General features: G+C 37.2%; 1 protein-coding gene across 1 annotated transcript in view; it reads right to left on the bottom strand.

Moving 5' to 3' along the window:
* The window catches only part of LOC140243072 (2-oxoisovalerate dehydrogenase subunit beta, mitochondrial-like), a 71510-nt gene that overhangs the window by 32360 nt on the left and 13016 nt on the right, over window positions 1-26134 (bottom strand). Inside the window, exons 6-9 of the mRNA XM_072322808.1 lie at window positions 24325-24433; window positions 19937-19999; window positions 14484-14629; window positions 10686-10772 (exon numbers count right to left, since the gene is read on the bottom strand). Coding sequence (XP_072178909.1) covers window positions 10686-10772; window positions 14484-14629; window positions 19937-19999; window positions 24325-24433 — 405 coding nt within the window. The remainder of the gene's footprint in view (window positions 1-10685; window positions 10773-14483; window positions 14630-19936; window positions 20000-24324; window positions 24434-26134) is intronic.

Below are 26134 nucleotides of genomic sequence, written 5' to 3'. Positions count from 1 at the left end.
TGCTCTTTCATAATTCTAGAAAAGTGAATTTTTGTTGAATTTCCTTTATATTTTCTTTGTATTGTTGTCCACTCATACGTCATATCCTCTAGTAGTCTCCTCATCCAGCGGTTCCAACACCAAAACTTTAAAAATTCATAACTTTTGCATCGATTGTTTGATTTTCCTCAAACTGTCACTGATGTGTTCTACTAATGTTGCTGCTTTCACTCAATCCACATTGCTCTTTGGGTTTACTTTCCCTTTAACATGCAACATGTGTTTATCAAGGCAAATAAGCAACATTTCATGCACAAAATGGTATGAGATATAATAATACAAATATATCAATCTATAAAGTGCAAAACCTATAGACATATTCTTCTGCCCTGCAAAAGCTTCTGATGTACTTGATGATAATAGACAGATAAATGAAAAGATGTGTTTTGAGTCATGATTCAAAGACTGCCACAGTTGGGGATTTCCTAACTTCTAATGGTAGGTCATTCCACAGTTTGGGAGCTGCACAGGAATACGTAGGCATTTTTCTTTACAACATGACCCCCCCCCCCAAAAAAAAAGGGGGGGGGTGTACATGGAACTTCTTCTGTGGTATGCCAGAGCATGAATTCACAAACTGCACCTTAATACTGTCATAAAGTTTTCATTTAAGTCCATATCACTTCTTTGTTTGTCTTTAAAGGGGCAAAGATAAAAACACATAATCCACTAAAAATGACAGTAAAATGACCGGAAATACAGTCAAGCAATAAATTACTTGCCTGTCTGTGATATCAAACACGACATGCCTGGGCAAGCAATGTGTATTTACCAGGTCCTGTAACATAGCGGATATGCCTTCACATGAAATATAAACCCTGGAAAGTATCAAAATACAGAATGAAAACAAACCAAAAAACAAAACAAACCAAAACAAAACAAAAACAATATTATGGTCATGTTACTATGCACAATAACTTTGCTCTTACTCTGATTTCATACTGTGCACTTTGCGAGAAAAGGGATAAACATACAAACCACCAACAACAAGTAGCTATTGCAGGACACACTAACCCCATTTTTCCTACAGGTCCAACCTGTCTGTCAGATCAATAGGTACCCTGTTTTTCCATTTTTTACTGGTCCATTCCAGTAAAAGTTACTGGTCCGACAATGATTTTTACTGGTCCTGGCCGGTTGGACCAGTGCCAGTGTGCAGCATTGGCTATTGTATGTACTCCCTAGAGAACATCAATACATTTTTCCTTTGTTCCTCTCTCTTTCTGTCTATCACGTTCAACACCACCATGTATGAAATGCACTATACAATCAGTAATGTCGGGTTGCCTTTGACCGCTCCCTGAAAGCGAACCGAACTGTACCATAACCATAACAGAGGAGCGCTTGAACGCTCAAAAAGTGTCCTCTACCTAACCATACTGAGCCAAAAGTGGACCACTTTCTGACTCCTCCAAAAGCGTACCATACTGAACCAGAACTTGGCATGAGCAGAATGCAACATGCACTGCTGTATGTCATAATAATGCAAGGAGTTGATGAACTCTTTGTTCGGGACACCTGTATGTAGCATAAGCGTGCCAAGTGCACGATCCTCTTGATACAATACCTGTGACCCCTCTGACTTCCTTCCATTTTTACAGACTCACTGGGTTTTGTTGCTTTGACAGCAGAAGTGTACAGTACCTCATGTTTCAGTCTAAAACTGACTTCCACAGTACAATTTCAGCGAGTGTGTGAGATTGCTTCTTAACCCGTTGAAGACGAGTCCCGAGTATACTTGGGCAAGAGTCTATGGGAAATGGGTGTTATAGCCAAATCAGCCTGTCCTCAATGGGTTAAATTTAAAGATGATCTTTTAAGAGTATCAGGTTGCTGAATATAGAATGCAATTGATCCATATCAACATTCCTGGTATTATCATTTTTCCTCTATGACAATGAGAAAAAATACCTTATGTTGGTTAAATTCCCTATCTCTTATCATCTTTTTCTTTTTATTACTGTATTCTTTATGAACTGCTTTTGCATAGCCACAAAAGTTGTAGCCTACTTCAGGTAATCTACATCATACTATTATCCATTTATTTTTTATCTGATTTGAGAGATTTTAGTACAAGATCATACATGAAAAAGCTGATTCCTACCTCAAGCGGAGAGAAGATAACCAAAAAAAGTTTGAATGTTTTCAGCATCTTTCAGATGTGGTCACTGAGATAAATCAGATTTCTAAACTGCAGTTACTAACTAGATGACAAAGACACACCTACATACACACATGTATGACAGCTTTGTCATGAAATAAAAAGCTTCAAGCAAGCAATAGCCTTCAGTTTCAGAAGTCCCCTAATTCTCCCCCCCCCCTTTTTTTTTAACAGTGGCTGCCACCTTTGTGGAGCACATGGACATCATTGTATTAACAGCAAGAACATGCAGTCTTGTATAGCAAAATCAGCAAAATGTTGCAAAATCAGATTCGGCAGCTTAGGCCAGACTTTGAAAGAAGAGATTCTTAGCCTCAGAATGATGTAAACTTATTGAATTTGGATTTTCCTATTCAACTGAAAAGCGTGAAAAAAACCAAAACAAACAGTCTCCAAGAACGTCACTTTTGAGAAAAGAGGATTTGGGTTTAAAAAGCCTTAACAGAGTGAAAATCAAATCAACTGAAACTTGTCAAACTTATTGAGTACATCCTATTAATGAATATGTCAACTATATAAGTTCTCTATAAGTTCTATACAAGTTAGTGAGTACATTCTATTAATGGTTATGTGATTGTTTTTAATATATCTGGTAGAGAGTCTATAAATTAAAGGGACATTCAAGACAATTTTCATAATTTCACATCATGTAGTACATAAATTGACAACTCCATGTATTGATTTGTGGAATTTATTGGGGTTCTTGAGCAGAGAAATAATACTTTGAACTAGAAATGTCGCTTTGGCGACTGATATGCCTCCGCCATAATGCATGATTTTCCCAATAGGTCTAGATAGTACATGTGGACAATGTGTGATTACATTTTCACAAAATTGGCAAAATATTGAAATGACAAGTTTGTCACAAATGTGTTGAATGTTCACCTTCCTTGACCTAGGTTTAATTGGATGAATAGGAGAGCTTGTATCTAGGGATTTAAGGACTTTAACTTGACTTTGACCCATTCATACATTTAGGCATTGAGTAATTTTCAAGGTACAGGTGTGGAGAAAAAGTGCAATTTCTGAATTGAATAGTAAATTGTTGCCATTTTCATCTGGCCCTTGACCCTAAAATTCATAAGATAATCACTTTCAGGTAGAACATGCATAATATGTACTAAGTTTCAAGATAACTTGAGCCACTTCGAGATATGGAGGAAAAAGTTAGTTCAGCACTTTCACTTGATCTTTGACCTTTTGACCTTTGAGGCAAAAAAAGAAGAAAAAAAAAAACTTTCCAGAGAATTTCTATTAGGTTACACATGCATACACCAAGTGTAACAAAATAATAACCCTGCTGGCATTGCATAAATATGACGGAAATAGTAAAATTTTGAAGTGTTGCACTTGACCTTTGACCCCTGACCTTTGACCCCATGAACCCTACATTCTCTAGATAATCACTTCCAGTCAGTACATGTATATACTATGTTCCATGAAGATACCTTGAACAATTTTCCAAGGCACGGAGAAAAAAAAGAAGTTTTGATATTTTTACTTGACCTTTTGACCTTTGACCTTTGACCTCATGACCCAAACTTTCACCAGAGAATCTTAATTGGGTAATACATGTATACACTAAGTTTCAAGAAAATATCTTCAGGCATTCAATAGATATGGCAAAAATAGTGAAATTTCATGTATTTGATCCTGACCTTTTGACCTTTGACCTTTGACCTCATGACACAAACTTTCACCAGAGAATCTTAATTGGGTAATACATGTATACACTAAGTTTCAAGAAAATATCTTCAGGCATTCAATAGATATGGTGGAAAAAGTGAAATTTTATGTATTTGACCTTGACCTTTTGACCTTTGACCTTGAGCATGTGCACCCAAAAGTTGATAGGCACAACTTCACCCCCTAATACACATACATGCCAAGTTTCATTAGGATACCTCAACAGGTTTTGATAGTTACCTTGTCCACAAAATTCATTACGGACGGACGGAAGGACGGACGGACGGACGGACAACCCGAAAACATAATGCCTCCGGCACCACTTCGTGGCGGAGGCATAAAAACCTTGAACAAATTACACTGAACAAGGATGATGACATAGGAGGTTCATATATTTCAGAAATGTTGAAATGTAATTCCATTACAATACCGCTTGCTTGCGAATTCACCTGTGTATAATCTATGATGCCTTCTTCTTTTGTTCTGCTTCCTTGAGCCCCAACTCATGCATTCTTATGGTGACTCTGCCATGTCATCATCCTTTTTCATTGCAATTTGTTCTATATTTTGACAAGTTTGTCACAAATGTGTTGAATGTTCACCTTCCTTGACCTAGGTTTAATTGGATGAATAGGAGAGCACGTATCTAGGGATTTAAGGACTTTAACTCGACTTTGACCCATTCATACATTTAGGCATTGAGTAATTTTCAAGGTACAGGTGTGGAGAAAAAGTGCAATTTCTGAATTGAATAGTAAATTGTTACCATTTTCATCTGGCCCTTGACCTTAAAATTCATAAGATAATCACTTTCAGGTAGAACATGCATAATATGTACTAAGTTTCAAGATAACTTGAGCCACTTCCGAGATATGGAGGAAAAAGTTAGTTCAGCACTTTCACTTGATCTTTGACCTTTTGACCTTTGAGGCAAAAAAAGAAGAAAAAAAAAAACTTTCCAGAGAATTTTGATTAGGTTACACATGTATGCATACACCAAGTGTAAAAAAAAAAAAAAAAAAAAAACCCTGCTGGCATTGCATGATAGGAGGGAAATAGTAAAATTTTAAAGTGTTGCACTTGACCTTTGACCCCATGAACCCTACATTCTCTAGATAATCACTTCCAGTCCATGTTCCATGAAGATACCTTGAACAATTTTCCAAGGTATGGAGAAAAAAAAAGAAGTTTTAATATTTTTACTTGACCTTTTGACCTTTGACCTTTGACCTCATGACCCAAACTTTCACCAGAGAATCTTAATTGGGTAATACATGTATACACTAAGTTTCAAGAAAATATCTTCAGGCATTCAATAGATATGGTGGAAATAGTGAAATTTTATGTATTTGACCCTGACCTTTTGACCTTTGACCTTTGACCTCATGACCCAAACTTTCACCAGAGAATCTTAATTGGGTAATACATGTATACACTAAGTTTCAAGAAAATATCTTCAGGCTTTCAATAGATATGGTGGAAATAGTGAAATTTTATGTACAGTTGAACCTCTATTATCCGGCCTCCCTTTATCCGGATCTCTCTATTATCCGGACGCAATCTCGCCGTGATTTTTTTTTAATAATTACGGGAAGAAAGGGGGATTCCCAACTCCTTGAGAACTCCTACCCAAACACACATGAATTACATATTACTTCCAATATGATGAACATACATTGCATCAAATTTCCTTCCAAATTGCTTACCTTCAGACATTTCAACATCCCGAAACATCCCCAAATGTAACAATGAAAAGGTTGCAGTATACACATTACTACATGTGGTACTACAATGGGCTACATCAGTACATGTGTATGTATATGTACATGTATAAAGCATTGAGTCTCCCGTATCCGGCCAAATCCCTTATCCGGATGAGCCCCGGTCCCGACTTGTCCGGATACGAGAGGTTCAACTGTATTTGACCTTGACCTTTTGACCTTTGACCTTGAGCATGTGCACCCAAAAGTTGATAGGCACAACTTCATCCCCTAATACACATACATGCCAAGTTTCATTAGGATACCTCAACAGGTTTTGATAGTTACCTTGTCCACAAAATTCATTACGGACGGACGGACGGACGGACGGAAAGACGGACGGACGGACAACCCGAAAACATAATGCCTCCGGCACCACTTCGTGGCGGAGGCATAAAAATATTCTTATTCTTCATCCCAATTACCACATATTCTGAAACTCTGTCCTCAGTATAACTAATTTATAGTCGTTCAAATGTAAAAATCTGAAAATCGTCCGGAGGTTTCCTTTAATGTGTCTCATGGGTGGAAAGATAAGGCAACTATTAAAGGGAACACAAACCCAAAGAACAATGAGGATTGAGTGAAAGCAGCAACATTAGTAGAACATATCAGTGAAAGTTTGAGGAAAGTTTGAGGAAAATCGGACAATCGATGCAAAAGTAATGAATTCTTAAAGTTCTGGTGTCAGAACCGCTGGATGAGAAGACTACTAGATGTTATGACATATGAGTGGACCACAATACAAAGAAAATACAGAGAAAATTCAACAAAAATTCACTTTTCTAGCATTATGAAAGAGCACTTGACTAACCGCTTTCAGAAAGCAGGGGGAATAATTGTTACCCTTAACACATGTCAGTATCAAGTTGATGGAATTTGCAATTTTCATGAAAAATGAATTTTTGTGGAATTTTCTTTATATTTTCTTTGCATTGTTGTCCACACATGACGTCATGAACTCTAGTAGTCTCCTTATCCAGTGATTACAACACCAAAACTTTGAAAATTAATAACTTTTGCATCGATTGTCTGATTTTCCTCAAACTTTCCCTGATGTGTTCTACAAATGTTGCTGCTTTCACTCACTCCACATTTCTCTTTGGGTTTTGATTTCCTTTAATGTTTTCAGCATCTTTCAGATGTGGTCATAGAGATAAATCAGATTTCTAAATCTAAGTTGCTATCTAGACAACAAACACACACCTACATACACATGTATGACAGCTTTTACATAAAATAAAGAGCTTCAAGCAAGCAACTGCATTCAGTTTCACAAGCCCCCTAATTCTTACCCCCCCCCCCCTCCCCCCCACCACCCTTTTTTAACAATAGCTGCCACCTTTGTGGAGCACATGGACATCATTGTATGAATAGCAAGAACATGGAGCCTTATATAACAAAATCAGCAAAGTTGCTAAATCAGATTCGGCAGCTTATGCCGGACTTTGAAAGAAAAGATTCTTAGCCTCAGAATGATGTAAACTCATTAAATTTGGATTTTCCTATTCAACTGAAAAGCATGGGAAAAAATCCAGTCTCCAAGAATGTCACTTTTGAGAAAAGAGGATTTGGGTTTAATAAGCTTTAATAGAGTGAAAATCAAATCAACCAAAACTTGTCAAACTTATTAAGTACATCCTATCAATGGGATATGTCAACTATTTAAGTTCTCTGTGATTGTTTTGAAACTTGCCAAAGTTAGTGAATACATCCTATTAATGGTTATGTGATTGTTTTTAATATATCTGGTAGGGAGTCTATAATTTAGTGTGTTTCATGGGTGGAAAGATAAGGCAACTATTAAAGATGACAGAAACTTTGGCCTACATGTACAACAACTATAATAGTGGGTACTTTCACTTGATTTTATGCTTTCAAAATTCAGTTTTACCTCGAAAAGAGCACTAATAATAAGTAATTAAAGATAATATAAAGTTTTGGTATTACCTCAAAAGTTTCCCTGAATTTCCTTGTCTTAGTTTGTGTTTCAGGTTAAAGTACCTTTCATATAACTAACAGTGTGAGACTTACTCGCCCCAAAGTGCTCTCATGTCTTAGTAATCATTCAATAAAGGTTTAGTACCAGAGCCGCCGCTGTACGACAGCGGCGAGGTAGTACACGTATTGTGCGAGATAACTGCGACCAGCAGCGTGCAACCCCATACGCATACTGTGTAGCTAACTGCGACCAGCAGCCCCATACGCATAGCTAAATGGGGCTTCGCATTGTAGCTTACAGGATCATGACAGATTTAGTATCGCGGGTAAATATCAACTTAAAATCCAAAAATTTCTTCAATTTGAAGACTTACCAGTTAAGTTGAAGTATTGAAAACAGGCATTGGGCAATGTTTGGTTTTGCCAATAGTCCCTTTCTGTTCGAATTGATGACTGAATGTGACTCGGTCGAGAGGACCTTGGGAGAGCTACACTGAATTGACGGCCAGCGTATGCGCACACAAACATCTTATCCGTTCATGGATTTGAAATTTGTTCGCATGTAATGTGTGTGTATGCGCTGGTCGTAGTAATCAGTGTATGTAGCTCTCCCAAGGTCCTCTCGACAGAGTCACATTCAGTCATCAATTCGAACAGAAAGGGACTATTGGCAGAACCAAACATTGCCCGAAGCCTGTTTTCAAGACTTCAACTTAATTGGTAAGTCTTCAAATTGAAGAATTTTGTGGATTTTAAGTTGATATTTACCGCGATACTAAATCTGTCATGATCCTGAATGCTACAATGCGAAGCCCCATTATGCTATGCGTATGGGGCTGCTGGTCGCAGTTAATTGCATGATTACTAAGAAATGAGAGCACTTTGGGGCGAGTAAGTCTCACAGTGTTAGTTATATGATAGATACTTTAACCTGAAACACGGAAATTCAGGGAAACTTTTGAGGTACCAAAACTTTTTATTATCTTTAATATTAGCCACTTCACACACGTGTTTCTTAGATTTCCTGTGTGTGAGTGTGTGTCTGTCCATTTTTACTGCCAGGTCACTTCTTGTATACTGAGACATACTTATCAAATGAGTGCAAGTTAGAGTGTAAGAAAAAGGCAATCTGATCTGAAATTAAATGCCAGCCAATACCAGAAGGGAATTACTCATGGCTACAGGTGATATAACTCCAATATTTATGAATCAGCTACATGGATGCATCTTTTATCCTGACAAAAACAAAAACTAACAAACAACAATTCAGCTGACAACATTATTTCTTTTTGTTTAATCTGCTGCATAAAACTGACAAGTTTCTTGTCAAAATTGATCAGATTGCAAATTGAAAGCTGCTTGAATTAGTTGTTACTTGCTGTGGTAAAACACTGTGGTTACAACTGGCCAGCTCTGCTATTGATATCTGCCTGGCTTTGAATAAATCATGAAAAGAGCCTACTGGTATTTCCTGGATATTTGAAGGGTAGGTTCGAGCGCAAATCTACACCAGCTAAAGTTGACATTACAGACTAACATCTGATTTAAAGAATTGTGGAAATTTCATCAAAACCACAAATAAAATTAAGCAGTTATGTCACAACAAAATGAAACTTTACCCAACCTTTACATTTGACTAGCCAGCTTTTGTCCACTACTGTGGACTTTCTTATTGTCATATATTCCTTCACACCTTTTGCTATCTGTCTGGTGATGCTTTAGGTTCACTGGAGCATAGAGAGGTGACAGTGTGTGTCCAGGGTCCCTTTTCAAAGTAGGATTTAAACTCCCTAATCCAGATCCCTTCATTAAAGATAATAAAAAGTTTTGGTACCTCAAAAGCTTCCCTGAATTTCCTTGTCTTGGTTTGTGTTTCAGGTTAAAGTACGTTGTCTGTGAGAATTACTCGCCCCAAAGTGCTCTCATGTCTTAGTAATCATGCAATAATGGTTTCGTACCAGTGCCAACGCTGTACAGCATCGATAAATATTGTACGAAACCACTGACTGCGACCAGCAGCGTGCAGCCCATTGTACGCATAGCTAATTGCGACCAGCAGCCCCATACGCATAGCGTAATGGGGCTTCGCATTATAGCATTCAGGATCATGACAGAATTAGTATCGCGGGTAAATGTCAACTTAAAATCCAACAACTTACCAATTAAGTTGAAGTATTGAAAACAGGCTTTGAACAACGTTTGGTTCTGCCAATAGTCCCTTTCTGTTCGAATTGATGACTGAATGTGACTCGGTCGAGAGGACCTTGGGAGAGCTACATTGTACATACACTGGATACCATGGCCAGCGCATGCGCACACAAACATCTTATCCGTTCATGGATTTGAAATTTGTGTGCATGTGATGTGTTCGCATGCACTGGCTGTAGTATTCAGTGTACTGTATGCAGCTCTCCTAAGGTCCTGTCGACCGAGTCACATTCAGTCATCAATTCGAACAGAAAGGGACTATAGGCAGAACCAAACGTTGCCCGAAGCCTGTTTTCAATACTTCAACTTAATTGGTAAGTCTTCAAATTGAAGAATTTATGGGATTTTAAGTTGACATTTACCCTGCGATACTAAATCTGTCATGATCCTGAATGCTACAATGCGAAGCCCGACTACGCTATGCGTATGGGACTGCTGGTCGCTATGCGTATGGGGCTGCTGGTCGCAGTTAATTGCATGATTACTAAGACATGAGAGCACTTTGGGGCGAGTAAGTCTCACAGTGTTAGTTATATGAAAGGTACTTTAACCTGAAACACAAACTAAGACAAGGAAATTCAAGGACACTTTTGAGGTACCAAAACTTTTTATTATCTTTAACACTCATTTGCCAAGAGTAGTGGTCCTAGTCAATCACATACCAGACAAACACAATAGGGCAATTTTAATAGGCCTTAACCATTTAAAGTCGTTCAGCTGTTGCTGAGCAGGCCATTGACATTGACCATAACACTGGACAGGAAGATGCCCATACAATTGACTGTTTGTATGCTTTCACACTACCTGAACTAATAAAAGTTGACCCAAAACAGTTGAATTGCACCTTGAGAATGAAGTTATCTTTAAGCTACCCATGTGTTGTGTCTTACCTGGACAGTAGAACTGATCTCTGATGCAAAGCCTCCAGTAATAGGTGCTTCATGTGCTACCAGCAATCGGCCCGTCTTCAGTACAGACTGAAAAATCACCATAATGGAAACCAGCATGAAAGTCTTCTTGCCAATCAACTATTTTGAAAGATTCAGTGAAATATTAAACAAAAATAACAATAAAAAAGTTTACTAATTACAAAGATATCATTGGTAATAAATCACACAAATATACTCACATGGGATTAGCCGAGACAAATAAAACGGTACTGTTATCATGACAGTCAACATTAGTACCATCACTACTACTTCTACTACTGCTACCACTACTACTACTTCTACAACAACAACAGCAACAACAACAACAACAACAACAACAACAACTACTACTACTACTACTTCTACTGCTGCTGCTGCTTCTTGCCATCAGGGCCCCATAATATATAAAACTATCACTGCAACTTTAAAATTAATGGTAATTTTGCACTCAGTGGTGACTGTCAGCTATTTCCTAGTTTTGATTGGCTATTAAATAGGAGTGTTGCTATGGTAGTTACCAAAGATTGCAGAGTTACCATTAATTTAATTTACCACAGTTTCATGCCATGGGGCCCATTACTCATATCAACAATAATAATAACAAGGAAAAGTAGAAATTACGCGGTGCGTAATATATGTCCCCGCCGGAAGTAGCATTTTGTAACAAAATGTGCAATATAGGTAAAAAATCAAGGTCAAAGGTCAAAGAAGTCAAAGGTCAAAATTCTGTGTAGAAGTTTTGAAGCCCTCACCTAGTGCCATCACATAAAGCAAATGGAATCGAAATTGGGTTAGAAATGGCGAAGGAGTAGCATTTTGTAGCCAATGTACAATATAGGTCAAAAATCAAGGTCAAAGGTCAAAGAAGACAAAGGACAAAATTCTGTGTAGAAGTTTTGAAGCCCTCACCTTGTGCTATCACATAAAGCAAACGGAATCGAAATCGCGTTAGAAATGGCGAAGGAGTAGCATTTTGTAGCAAAATGCACAATATAGGTCAAAAATCAAGGTCAAAGGTCAAAGAAGACAAAGGTCAAAATTCTGTGTAGAAGTTTTGAAGCCCTCAACTAGTGCTATCACATAAAGCAAACGGAATCGAAATCGCGTTAGAAATGGCGAAGGAGTAGCATTTTGTAGCAAAATGCACAATATAGGTCAAAAATCAAGGTCAAAGGTCAAAGAAGACAAAGGTCAAAATTCTGTGTAGAAGTTTTGAAGCCCTCAACTAGTGCCATCATATAAAGCAATCGGAATTGAAATCGGGTTAGAAATGGCGAAGGAGTAGCATTTTGTAGCAAAATGTACAATATAGGTCAAAAATCAAGGTCAAAGGTCAAAGAAGTCAAAGGTCAAAATTCTGTGTAGAAGTTTTGAAGCCCTCACCTAGTGCCATCACATAAAGCAAACGGAATCGAAATCGGGTTAGAAATGGCGAAGGAGTAGCATTTTGTAGCAAAATGTACAATATAGGTCAAAGGTCAAGGTCAGAGGTCACAACTGAAATTCTGTGTACAAGTTTTAAAGTTCCCATGTAGTGCTATCATATAAAGCAAACAGAATCAAAATTGGCTCATAAATGACAGAGAAGTAGCAAATTGAACATTTTGATCACACACGGACGCACACACGGACGCACGGACGGACGCACGGACGCACGGACACACACACGTGCGGAGCCCGTTTCATAGTCCCCTGCTCGAACTCATTCGGCGGGGACAATAATGACAGCATTACTATTGTGACTACCTTTTACACTCCTGTCGGTAGTAAAAGGATTAATGTCTTCAAATCAATGAGATTGCTTTGATGCCATTATGGCTGTCATATTTTTGTTTTCCCTCCATCAGCAGTCTACTTGGCTTTCTCGTTCTAAGAGCTTGAGATATCATTACCAGTCCACTCAAATGCACTTCACAACGGTTTTCTGACAGGGGCATTGCTCTGTTTAATGTGTCACCCATTAATTCCTGTGGTTGTAACACTCTCTATCAGTGCATTTGCACTTCAGTCAGAGTACCAGTAAACAGTAAAACACAAACACCTACACCGAAAACAAAAGAAGACAATGAACTACTAAAGAAAAAAAAATAATAACAACAACCAACCATTCTCGCATTGATGGTTAAAATCATCAACTTAACATTATGTTTGCAGAACTAGTACTTATCTCATGCAATATTTGACAAGAAAAAAAAAATGACACTTATTCCTGCTGCCATAAAGTGAACAAACAACAAAGAGATAAATGCACACTACTTATGATCATAAAGAAGAAAACATACACTGTACATACGATGCAAATACGACGGTACTGTCGTCTCAACAGAAATCACACAAAAAAGGAAATATCAGCACTATATGGCTGCAATGCTCATTTTCAGCATCGAGACAAGATTACATATTAACTGCATGAGACATATTTCTGATCAATATGTCTGCATAGCCCATGATCTCCCACCATGCATGGCTTGGTTTCTTTAATCTCAGATGACTCCTGGCCTCACAGTGACGTATACATCCACTAAATTGGCAAGACAGTCAGACAGACTACAGCAAGATAAGGCAGGACTCCATTTATGTGCCATATAAAAGATGGGTCTCTTAAAGGGATGATGTAGTATTAGGCGAGATGGTCAGCTTCAGGTTCCCAACATTTTTTTTTTTGCGTGTGTGAGATCATGAGAAACTTCATATGAAATATGAAGGAGCATATAATTTTAAGGAATTCAAAGTTTATTTCATGAAAATTTGTTTTGAAAAGGCCGAGACATCCAAAACAAAGCAATCTTAATAAAAGGTAGGACCCACCTTTAATTAGAATTGCTTTGTTTTACTTTGCCTTTGGATGTCTCAGCCATTTCAAAACCGAATCTCATCAAATAAACTTTGAATTCCTCTTAGATTTGTAAGCTCTTATATAGTTCATGTTTCACAAGTGGTCTTGTAATTATTCAGTAAAAAGTTAAAAGCTGAATCTCCATCATAACCAAACCTATACCCTCCATTTACAGGAGAAATTCACTCAATGTTCAGGTTGACTTTGGTGAACAGAGTGAAAAAAAAAATCAAAGAAATGGAGTGGTAGAAGTTTCTTTAAAATCAGATGTAAAATAGGAAAGCTGGGAAATTCAGATATCACCTATTTTTTAGAACAATAATATCTGTCATCATCATATCTGCAATTCAGACATGGTGCAAATTGGGAAATTATGCAAATTAGACCTGGCAATGATGCTATGATCTCACAAGTACCCTATTTGCTTGCTCACATACTTCCATATATTCCATATTTCAAAATTCCCCTATTGACATGAATTAAAGAAATATACAGAAATCTATCTATCTATCTATCTATCTATCTATCTATCTATCTATCTATCTATCTATCTATCTATCTATCTATCTATCTATATGCACATTCCTGAGTTTTGATTTAGCAATGACTTTGTAAACCAGAAATGTGTTACTGTTACTGCTGCAATATTGAAAAAAGGTGTTCTTTACTATTTATATGTACAAACTAATGACAGGTAAAGACATCATTGAACTGTCTTATTTGCATAATACGTATGATTACTGCTGACATTACTGCTTCATGTAAACATATAAAGTATGTGAAACTCAAAAATTCCATAAAGTTCTCACTTCTAGTCCGATTTTGATGAAACTTGCCATCCATCTGTTTGATGTTACTCTTATTTTTTTTTATATCAACATATACACAGTGGTGTACTACATGTAGTCCCACTTGACTCTTACCTTACACACAGTGTCCCTATCCCAAGGTAGAATGGTTACAAGGTCGATAAGCTCACAGCTGACTCCCAACTTCTCCTGGGCTAGCTGGGCAACCTCTCGTAGCACGTGGACCTGTGTGCCCCACCCAACCAGTGTCAGATCACTGCCTGCAGCGCATAATATGACGTAAAACAAAGGTAATGATTTATCAAGTTTTTTTCCTGATGATTCCTAATGTGGGGATACATATGTGAGGATATGTGTGTCTACATTTGTGAGTGGAGTTACTAATATATCTCAAACACAACAAGGCTCTCAAACATTACACAATGTGGCTCACCGATGAAGCATGATGAATACCTGCTTAATTTATGGGGTGAGAAAAACATAAACTTTCCACTCTCTCACCAAAAAAAAAAAAGAAAAAAAAAGAAAACGAAAGCATGAGTAAATGAAGAGGATGACTGTGAGATGCACAAAATATCAATAGATGTCACTCACTTCAAAGGGAATCAACTTCATAACCTCTGTCTCACAGGCACAAACACGCACATGACAGACAGATTATAAGTCTATTCATTTTTTGCATCATTTCTCATCTAGCTCATACGTGCTACACAAAGACAAAAGAATACAACCTTCAAACGCAAGAATTCCATAATATCACGCAAACACACTGACTGATATCTATGCCTCAGGAAACAAAAACAAATCATCACGTCTTCATTACTCATTTTTTTTTAACATTATTTGACAAATTGCCATCCTAACTCAAGCTGGAAATCACAGTGTGCTCTTTGTACAACAAAGGCAAATTAAACTAAATGTCAACTTCCTCATTGTAGCTCTCCTTCTTTCTCCAAATCAACAAAGTTTGCCACATCGGGTTGGTGGACTTCAATATTGATCAGAGTAAATACAAGCAGCAAATACATAACAACACTCCCAGTGCGTGATCAAACACAGACAGAGTCCTAAGTAAATCAATATTCATGCCTCTTGTCAAAGTAATATGAATTCAATAAATTGGAGCCTGTCATTTCTAAGTGCAAAAAGTTATAACAAGGCAGAATAGCTCCCATCAACTACATGCATACTTTGTACCATGGACATCCATGTAAATCATTATATCTATGGTTACAAAATATGCTTTGACCATGGTGAAACAAGGTTCAACTTTGACCTGTTATGGTCAATTTTAGTTATCAAATCTGAAAACAACATCATCATATCTCAGAGAAACTCTCACTTAAATTAAGACAGAGAGAATGGAATTCATGAACATTTAAAGGAGAGATATATGCATCTTGAAAAACAGAAAGTTCAAAACATAAACAAAGGGAGGGGGAAATGGTGGCACATAGCAATATGATCAGTAAATACTCAGGTAGGACTGGACAAATATAAGAAGGTTGTATTTGAATGTCAATAAATCATATTTTAAGTGGCTTCCAAGTGGATCCTCAGAATAAATGTACTGTAAAACCCTAAATTTTCGTGTGCATTTTAATTTCGCAAATCAATTTGCAAGAGCCAAGATTCGCGAAACAATATGCATGCCAAAGTTCTTGTCACGCTATAATGCATTGGATGCCAGTGGCAATTCACAAAAATTTCATGCTGTGACAAAGGATGTCGGCTCAAATTCGCGGAAATTTCATGCTGCGAATATTTCTTGCTTTACAGTTGGTTGAAGTAATGACAAATTCCCTTTGAAAGAACTCCACATTGGTTTATATGAGAGAGCATTAAAATAAAAACAACCTTGAATATAGTGTACATACAATGCACTTATTTTCTTTCTTCTACATTGATATGAATAAACAGCAAAGTGTCCATAACATTTCTGAAGAAAAGATTATTTACTGTGATTAGTTTGGCACTATATCTCCCTGAAAACCATGTCTCTACATTGCACTCCAGAGTATACGTTTCACTTTCACTGAAATTTTTGCTGCCCTACAGTTACCAGGTTTGACTCCAGGGTAATCGCTCATTTGCAAGGAGTGACCTCAGGCACAAATGCTTCTTGATACACATGTAGAGGGCTTCTTTCTATGGTACATTGCAAAGTCAAGCCATAACAGATACAAGACCAAAAATCTATAGCTTCTTGGTCTTTTAGTAAAGGTGAATGAGAGCACTCATCAGTATTGAGAGACCTGGCTAGCTCTAGAGGGTCTACAGTTAGGTATTATTTCATGCACTAATCTGCTGTCAATAGCTGTACCTTACCCAGGGTTTGATCTGCCTCTCAACCTCACTGGACACAGGTAGTATACACACTACAACCTTTCTCTGAACAGTTTTTTTTGTTTTTTTGTTTTTTTTTTTGGTGAGGGGAGAAAAGACAGACAAGTCCCAGCTACTGAACTCTATGCGTGCTCTTGCTTGCTGCTCATAAATATCTGGTGTCCATAAAATCAATCTTGGCACTGGGGGGTTTCAGAGCACATGGAGCATATTGAATTTAGGTTCTTTTCACAGTATTAGACATATTTTACATTATATCTAATTTTAAACAACAACAACAACAACAACAACAACAACAACAACAACAACAACAACAACAACAACAACAACAACAACAACAACAACAACTAATCAACAGAATTATCAGAAATATGCCCAAAACTGGTTATCAAAGAAAATCTTGGAGCAATGATAGGCAGAAATGAAAAAGACGCTGTCTGCAGATCGATACATAACATATGCCGCGTAATTGTATGTCATAATCTGAATATCGGTACCACAAACCCTGGGAACTGTACCACCTGTTAATCAGCTGTTTGAATTGCACTTCCTTCAGCACATAAAAAACAGTATCTAGGCAAGTGTTTGATTGTGTCAATGTGAACTATCGACAAGGAGTTCCACTTTTCTGGCAATCAATCAGCAGCAAGTATTCTGCTACATTCTACTAGATGCAAATCTATGGGATTAACATTGGTCAACTGCCAAAACTGTCAGGATTACTTGTGAAAGTGTAATCAGTTATTGGAATACTAAATATCTGAAATTAAAATCCAGAATGCAGCTGTGAAATAAATCAGTATTCAAATAATCACTCTCAAGGCTATGATTAAAGGGGAATTCCAGACGACTTTCATAATTTCACATTGTGTAGTACATAAATCAACAGCTCCATGTATAGATTTGCGGAATTTATTGTGGTTCTTGAGCAGAGAAACAATACTTTGAAAAACCTTAAACAAATTACACTGAACAAGAATGATGACATAGAGGCTCACATATTTCAGAAATGTAGCAGTGTAATTCCATTACAATATCGCTTAGCTTGCGAGTTCATCTGTGTATAATCTATGCATGCCTTCTTCTTTTGTTCTGCTTCCTTGAGCCCCAACTCATGCATTCTTATGGTGACCCTACCATGTCATCATCCTTGTTCATTGTAATTTATTATAAATTTTGAAAACATTCATATTCCTCATCCCAATCACTATGAATTTTGAAACTCTGTATGCAGTATAACTAATTTACAGTTGTTCAAATGAATATGTCTGAAACTCATCTGGAGGTCTCCTTTAATAACTGAAATTGCAAATTTGAATTTGAAGCAAGGCAAATAACCACAGCTCATGTGCAAAGATCATATACTATTTCTAACAAATAATAGATAGGTTTTCCTGTTGTTTCCGAGTAAAAGAAAATTAAAGAAAAACAAAATTGAAAAAATTGTACAAATACAAACAGACATTGAAATCAAACAGCTAGTCACATCAGAATGCTACATTTTTTTCCTATTTCTCCATCTTCCTTTGTGTAAATAAATTTGATGAATAGAAATGTTTACACAGCAGGCTTGTTAGATTTGTTATTGTGCATATTCAATCTAAGGCAAGATGGAACTTTTGTGTGCAACAATCTGAACGTTAAAACATCCTTGAGAAGTAGAAATGTTTACCCGACACAAAGAAGCTTATTGTTCGATTCATTTCAAGCTGAGATACGATATATTACAATGCAATTTTTGTGTTTAACATGAAGATGTAACAACCTCGGCGTGTTAAATGCACTTGAAGAGTAGACATTTTCACAAAGGAGATATTGTTTGATTTGTCCTTGTGCATTGTTATAGGATCTTGATGTGGTAGTAAAATCAACATGTAACTTTGTCAGCATCAAAGCATACTTGTGAGTGTATAGATATACATATTTGGTGGTGGTGAGGCTGCACCGCCGTATAAGCTGCATTCCAACTTTGACAGCAACAACAACAAAAACAAAAGCAAAAACAAAAATGCAGAGGGGTTTTATTCTGATCAAAACTTTCATCATTTTTATAAACCTTGATATCTAACTTAATTTATATTTCTACATGTTTTTGCATATTATCTGATAATCTAATGTTTGACAAATTTCAAGCTTTACCGATTGATGCAACCTCCATGCCGGGATTTTGGAGAATCATTGAGCATGTGTGCGCGAAATGTTGATGTATCAAATTTGAGAATAAAACTTGTGTGAAAAAGAGTGCTTACATTCGTTTTTCATTCACACACACCATACAGCTTACTGCAAAAAAGCTGGGTATTGTACGAGATAGCACCTTACAGCTTACTACTTCTCTGGGCAACCTTCAAATGCCCCCTTAATTTTCTCCTAGTGTCAACATTTTGTACCTGAAGCATAATTTCAAAATGACTACAGGTTATTTCTGTAATTCCCTTTCATTTTCACATAAGCAATCATTGCATATTCCACTAGCCACACAGCATCATTACGGACAAATTAGTTTTTCTGAAAAGACAAGGATATTGCAAGATCCCAAGTAGAGTCACGCAGAGTGCTGGCCTACTTACCCCAAAAAGTGTTCACTTTTAGATTAACTTATGAATTAATGTCCTGTTTGAGACCTCCATCAATTAATCATTAATTCATGTAGACTGAGAAGTAGAACTTTTTTATAAAGAGAATAACTATACCAACATTGTATCACATTTTTGTCGATCATGTGATAGTATACCTCTCATCCAGCCCTACTGGGTCTCATTGCTTGAAGCAATTTAGAATTATTGTAACATAATTATTATCATTATGTTCGGCATTTCAGATATGTGTATATGGGTAAACACAAAACACATTTGATTCAGCATAACAAAGATAAGGTAAATTATAACACATATTTATAATTGTTATAATTATTCTAAAAAAATTCAATTATATATATAAATTATATAATCACAATGAATGCAACATTAGATGTGTCATTAAGCCAGCATAGAGGCATGAAATCAGCTACGTGTCTCTCTCTGTTGCTGTGGAAAATCAACAGGAATTATTGTAATTTACACCAAAAAAACATACACTTATTTTTGTAATGTAAGTCCTTGGATTTCAGCTTGGTGTCCTTGTCTAATAGCTACCATATTTGTTTTGCTTTGTTTTTGTTTTTGTTTTGGGGGTGTTTCCCCCCCCCCCCCCCAGAAACCTGAGAATTTCAGATATCTTACCTTCCTGTAAGATTTCAGCCTTGGAGAGAGGCAGCATGTAGTCCTTGACTGGCACTTGTTCCACTAGAAGGATGTAAAGCAGGAAGACAAATTATATGTCATTCAGTTCTGTGTTGGGGAAAGCATCAGGGATAATCTACAATGGTAGACTTAATATGGATAACAGGAAGCAAAGTTGCCAAGTGTTGATCTGCAGCAGGTATTTGGGTATGTTCCGTTATTAAAGGGATCTATAGTTTTGGTTGAGAACTAATTTGAGGTTTCTAACATTTTTTTGGTGAGATAATGGGAAACCTCCTTTGAAATATGAAAGAGCATGTTGTACCATGAGGAATTCAACATTTATTTGATGAAAATTGGTTTTGAAATGGCCGAGATATCCAAAACAGAGTGATTCTAATAAAGTGTAGGGCCCACCTTTTATTACGATCCCTTTGTTTTACTTTGTTTTTGGATGCTACCGTCATTTCAAACCCGATTTTCATCAAATAAACTTTGAATTCCTCTTAAAATGGTATGCTCTGTACTATTTCATAGGTGTTTTCTTGGTATCTCGCAAAAAGTTAAAAGCCCAATTCTCATCTCCACCAATACTCCACCATCCCTTTAATAACCCGAAGTAACACATTACTTGTGACACTTCTCCTCATATCAACGATCAATATCTGTCTCTACTCTTAAAAAAAAAAATATCATCCTCAGTTAGTTTATTTAGAGGTTTATTGCAGGTTCTCCAAGTCTTCTTCCAGCAGAGAAAAACACTTGTGCGAATTTATGAGATCAGTCAATCTTACACCCAGTAAAGCATTCTGGGTATCAGCTGGGAATAACTAAATATTAATGTCTAATGTTACTAACACATTAAAAGCTATTAGGTTTTTATTTGCTACCCTACAGACATTGCAATACATTGGCTTCATAACTTACATTGAGTGTAATAATGGATTCTACATTTGCATGATTTGTGAATAATAAAGATATCTGAGTAATGTGCTCATTTTGCTAAGTAATGAGTGCTAACAATGAGCATGATTTGAAAACACACTTCACTGCTGGAAAATATGTACATGAACTTGTCATACAAAGCCCATTATAGTCATCAGATATATGTATTTCAGTTAAGGTCAAATCAAGAAAAAGGAGGTTCTATGGAAGCTTTTAAATGATCTCAAAGTAAGAAAGATTGGACATTTCTTACTCATCAAAACTCAAATGGTAGGAAAAAAAATGTACAAGTGATACTTTTGAAGAAGGAGGTTTTGAAGTTCATGGTGTACTCAAGTGAACTGAGCAATTGTGGGTACTATGTGTGAAACAAAACAGGGTACAGGGGACTCCATGTCAACCCCTTTGAATGGACTAACAGATTTATCTTAACCTGAGTTCCAAGTATACTCGGGCAGGTGTCTATGGAAAATGTGTGTTGCAGCAAAATCACTCTGTCCTCAATGGGTTAAACTTGATCCTTTTATTAACATTTTTTTTTTTTTTTTAAATAATGATTACATTTAAGTAGCAAAATTGCTGAGTAATTTTAAGATTTAGATACACATTTTCATAAACTTTATGAACAGAAAACAGAGAGAGCATTGTTAAGATTGTAAAAAAAATGGGTACTGTTAAAAAAATAAACAAATATACATGCCTTCACATGCCTTCCTAAACTTCCAAGTTTGAAGTTTGAGAAAGAAAACATGCAACTCTGTAGAAAACGGCAAACCCAAAATCGCCAGAGTTGACCTTATAGTGAACATTCAACGAAAATTACCATTTGGCACAAATGTAGAGTTTATGCTAGAAAGGACAAAATGTAAGACTTTTGCTCATTCCACAATGAGGAATGCAACATGAGCAGAGAGAAAACTCATATGATGTCTGTGGTGATGCAAGCACTTCGGATGAATTTGGGAAAATTTTGTGAAGGCTTTACTGACGTCATAAAAGGGATCAATCTAACAGCAGCAGACCACTTGTCACAGCTAAAACACAAATTGTAAGTGCACTAATTGCTACTGAAGAAGAGGTTAAACTTCTAATTAAGCTAACTGATATTCTTTGAAAAAGAACAGTGGCACAAAACGCTACTATACCAGTGCCCAGCTTAAGCCCCAGTCACATATTAACACAGATTCTCAAGGATCTACACGGCGATCCCCGGATCATGCCGGCCATGATCCGGGGAGTTTCAGGATAGTTTTGCCCTGGATGGAGTGTCCACGAGCATTGATGACTGTACACATGGTATTAATGTGGCAGCTACATGGATGAGGCCGGCCAGTACGGCGTCTACACAGTGCTTACACGGACCTCACCCATCCGGCAACTACATGGTCCATGCTGGCAGAGCATGGCATCTACACGGACCATCAAGGCGTCTACACGGACCAACACGGCAGCTACACAGATCAACACAGCAGCAACACGTACCACGCCGGCAGACGAAAATCTGCCATAAAAAGCAAGCTTCTTCTCGTTCTCGTCACGTCAACATCGCTGTTGCTTCCTGAGTGAACTATCAAAAATTTCATGCATCTTTTATTCTTTTAATCATATATTCATATATTTCTTTTATACATGCATTGCATCTTTAAGACGAGTTCTTGAGCTTCAACATAAGCCTCCAAAGAGGAGGAAAGTCTCTGTGAAAGTTGGTCTGCCAAAGCAACGAAAACTGCCTGTTGTTGAGGAGGAGCCAGAACCTGAGCCTCACAGATCCAGATTGAGGAGCAGCTCTCATGCTGTAGTAAGGGACCAATGTTTTTATTTGCACAAACACTCTCACTTTTACATACCTGCCAACAATTCAAGATGAAATATCTTACTTGTGGATTGCAAACATCTTATTTTATATGCAAACTGAAGTTAAAAATCTTATTTTCGGTCAAATCTTCAGAAAATACACATGAAAGGTATATCTAAATATTTTTTAAAAATCTGATTTCTCTGACAGAAAATCTGATTTTGCTATTTTTAACGTAAAAAATTCTTACTGAATCTGATAAAATCTTACTAGTTGGCAAGTATGCATTTATTGTACATAAGAGAGACACACACAACCTTGTCACTTTGGCACCTCCACTGGCACATGACACCATTTGCATCCCGGTATAGCTTCCTTGGAGCTGCAAATGGGATTACTGCAACAAGTAACAAGTAAGCTCTCCTGCTTTGTCTCATGCTTCGTCTACTAAGACCACAGTACCCACCATGACAGAGAAGAAACCATAGAAGACTTTGATGCTGACTGACAAGCAGGAACCTGACATGGCTGACTGGTTGAAGAACCACCACCCTTTGCTCTGATGTGAAAAAAAGTCACAGACTGCCGAGGATACTCACGGCGCCTACACCATCACTCCAGGCAGCCACACGGACCTTCATGGCAACTACATTGTAGCCACACGGACCATCCCGGATTGTTCTGTCAACATGGCAGTCCATGGATGACGCCGGATGTTTTTGACATCCAAAACTGCCGTGTTGGCCTCCCGGACGAACACAGACCTACACGGACTGCCAGGGACCTCCACAATGCCCAAGGCGTCTACAAGGATCTCTCCCCGGATCAGATCCGGGGTGATCTGGCATGTATATGTGACTGGGCTATAAAAAACATCACTGGAAGGGCATATTTAAGATTTTAGAATGCAAGGACGATCACATTTTCGAGTTGGAAAAACCATGGGGGGGTTCTATCTCCATGCTCACACAGTAGCATGGCCACGCAAATGCTGACAATGACTATTGTCGAAGTGTTCGGGGTGGGCAAGAGCCTGAGAGACATGGAATTTAACTTCTATTTGAAAGATTGTCACTTACCCTTGATCTTTTTATAAATAATCATTTAAATGACACAGAAAAGCATTAGATTCACTTTGCATTGGTGTGGCATTTATTCCAGTTCAATACCAATAAAACACTCAACGAGGAAAATTTACACCTTTGAACCTACGCATTGTCTATATACAGTGTAATATGTAGTCTGCATTAGCTTACTGATTCCATTCAGTGATGTCACAAATATCATGTGTGTTTGGAAAGTTTCGGTTGGCTTTCGAAATTGAAAGGAGATTGGTATCATCCTCACTTTACGTTGCACAAATCTTTTCCATGAGGTCGGGGATTGTAATAACTGGGGTTGGCTTAAACTCTATTTGCAATTTCGTGAAATATTAATCATGTTTAATATTTTTAATGGGCAGTTTAAACGCATCATATTTTCAGTCATACTGGCATACTAACCAAAATGCTTAATCTTATTTTCTCTTACTTTTTTTCTTTAACCTTGCAGGTTGTTTTTTTTTTTTTATTGTCTCTTTCTTTGATGCGGGATCACATACTATTTGTCAGTGCTATAAATCTCTGACACAGTTCAGTATGACACTCACCTGCAGCGCGATATAAGACTTTGGGCTCGAAGAAAACACATGGGTTGCGATCTCTTATACATGAAAGAAGAAGACCTTTTGCCTGTATTGGACTCCTTGGTACAACCACCTAAAACATGACCATATAAAAAGATGAAAATATCAAAGTCATATCAAGTCTTTGTGTAAAAGACTCTGCCAAAACCTGACCTTAGTCTTGTGCCAAGAGAAGAGCAAGACAGACATAGTGGAAGAAGAGAAAGAGGAGGAGGAGGTGGAGGAAGAAGAGAACAAGATGAAGATGGGCTAAAGATGAAGATGATAATGGAGGAAGACAAGGCCAATTATCATCAACCCTTACTGTGCTATGTTCACTAATAGGTACACTATGTCATGCTGGGGTGCTTTCTTTGCCACCACTGGCACAGACATGTGGAAACTGATGGCAAATGCACAGAGATAACCTAATCCCCCTTAATCCATTTCATGTCACATGGTCTTCCTGATGGATTAACACACAATGTTACACCTGAGTGGGCTGTCTAACTATGTGAGACTTTATCATGCTTTCACTGTACCACTTATATTTTGTCTTCTGCATTGCACAAGATGACACGAGAGGGCCCAAAATACCACATCTGATAAATGTAGACAATCTGATACCAGTCAATTGGCCTCTTGCCAGATCAAAGTAATCATAGGCAGGCCTTACTGTACACACATTGTATATCCCTATTCAAACAGGCTATGACATTGATAAAGTAATGATTACAGCTTGTATGACTTCCTGCACACAGGTGATCCTGTTCACATTCATTAAAGAGACAATAATTAAAGGGACATGCCGGGCAATTTATATAAGTTCACATCATGTACTTCTATAGTACATAAATTGATAGTGCTATGTATAAATATGTGGAAATTATTGCCGTCCTCAAGCAGATTAGCCAATACTCTAAAAATTCCACACATAATACATTGAACAAGGATGATGATAGAGAAGGCTCACATTTTCCAGTAATGCAGCAATGTACTGTGTACAATCTATGCATGCTTTCTTCTTTATCATTCTGCTTCCTTGAGCATCCAATAAAGAACTCTTATGTGAAGCTGGCATGTCATAATCCTCATTTATTGTAATTTGTTGTGAATTTTGAAAACATTCTTATTCCTCATTCCCAATCACTATAAATTCTAAAATTCTGTACCCAATACAACCAGCTTTACACATTAATAGTATTTTCACATGCAAAAGTGTAAAAATCATCCAGAAATTAAGGGAGAAAATACACCTTTTGGAATGTAAATGAAAGAAATATGATTACCGGTATATCTGGATTCTCAATAACCTATAATGAAGCAAATGTAACACTACAGGCATTCCCATTTGGTATAACATATAGTAATGACATTTTCTCTTTCAACAATCGGTCTATGTTACAGATAACCCCTCAATACAGATGCCACAGAAGTGACAAAGCTCCCTTTTGATAGCAAGTTTAATTTTTCAAGTCTGACAAAACTTCAAGTTCACAATGTATTTTGACAGACATTGATACAGCTAAAGGAAATTGAGCAAAAGCCTGGTTACATTGTGTTCCCATTGTCACAAATCTACTTTACAAATTAATACTAAGTGGACTTTAGTCACACACTGTGTGCTCAATTAAACATTTATGAGTGTTTTATCAACAGATTATACTAAATACCACTGTGGCAGCTGGAAATGAAACAGTTTCGGATTAAAATGTTCAGAGTCATATTGTTACTGCAGATAAGCAGAGTACTGTAAAACATGATATATTCGCGGCATGAAATTTTCGCGAATTGG

The sequence above is a fragment of the Diadema setosum genome, chromosome 19 (assembly GCF_964275005.1).
Source record: "Diadema setosum chromosome 19, eeDiaSeto1, whole genome shotgun sequence".
Lineage (NCBI taxonomy): Eukaryota > Metazoa > Echinodermata > Echinoidea > Diadematoida > Diadematidae > Diadema > Diadema setosum.
The sequence above is the reverse complement of the archived record's forward strand: the minus strand, read 5'-3'. Positions and strand labels throughout refer to the sequence as shown.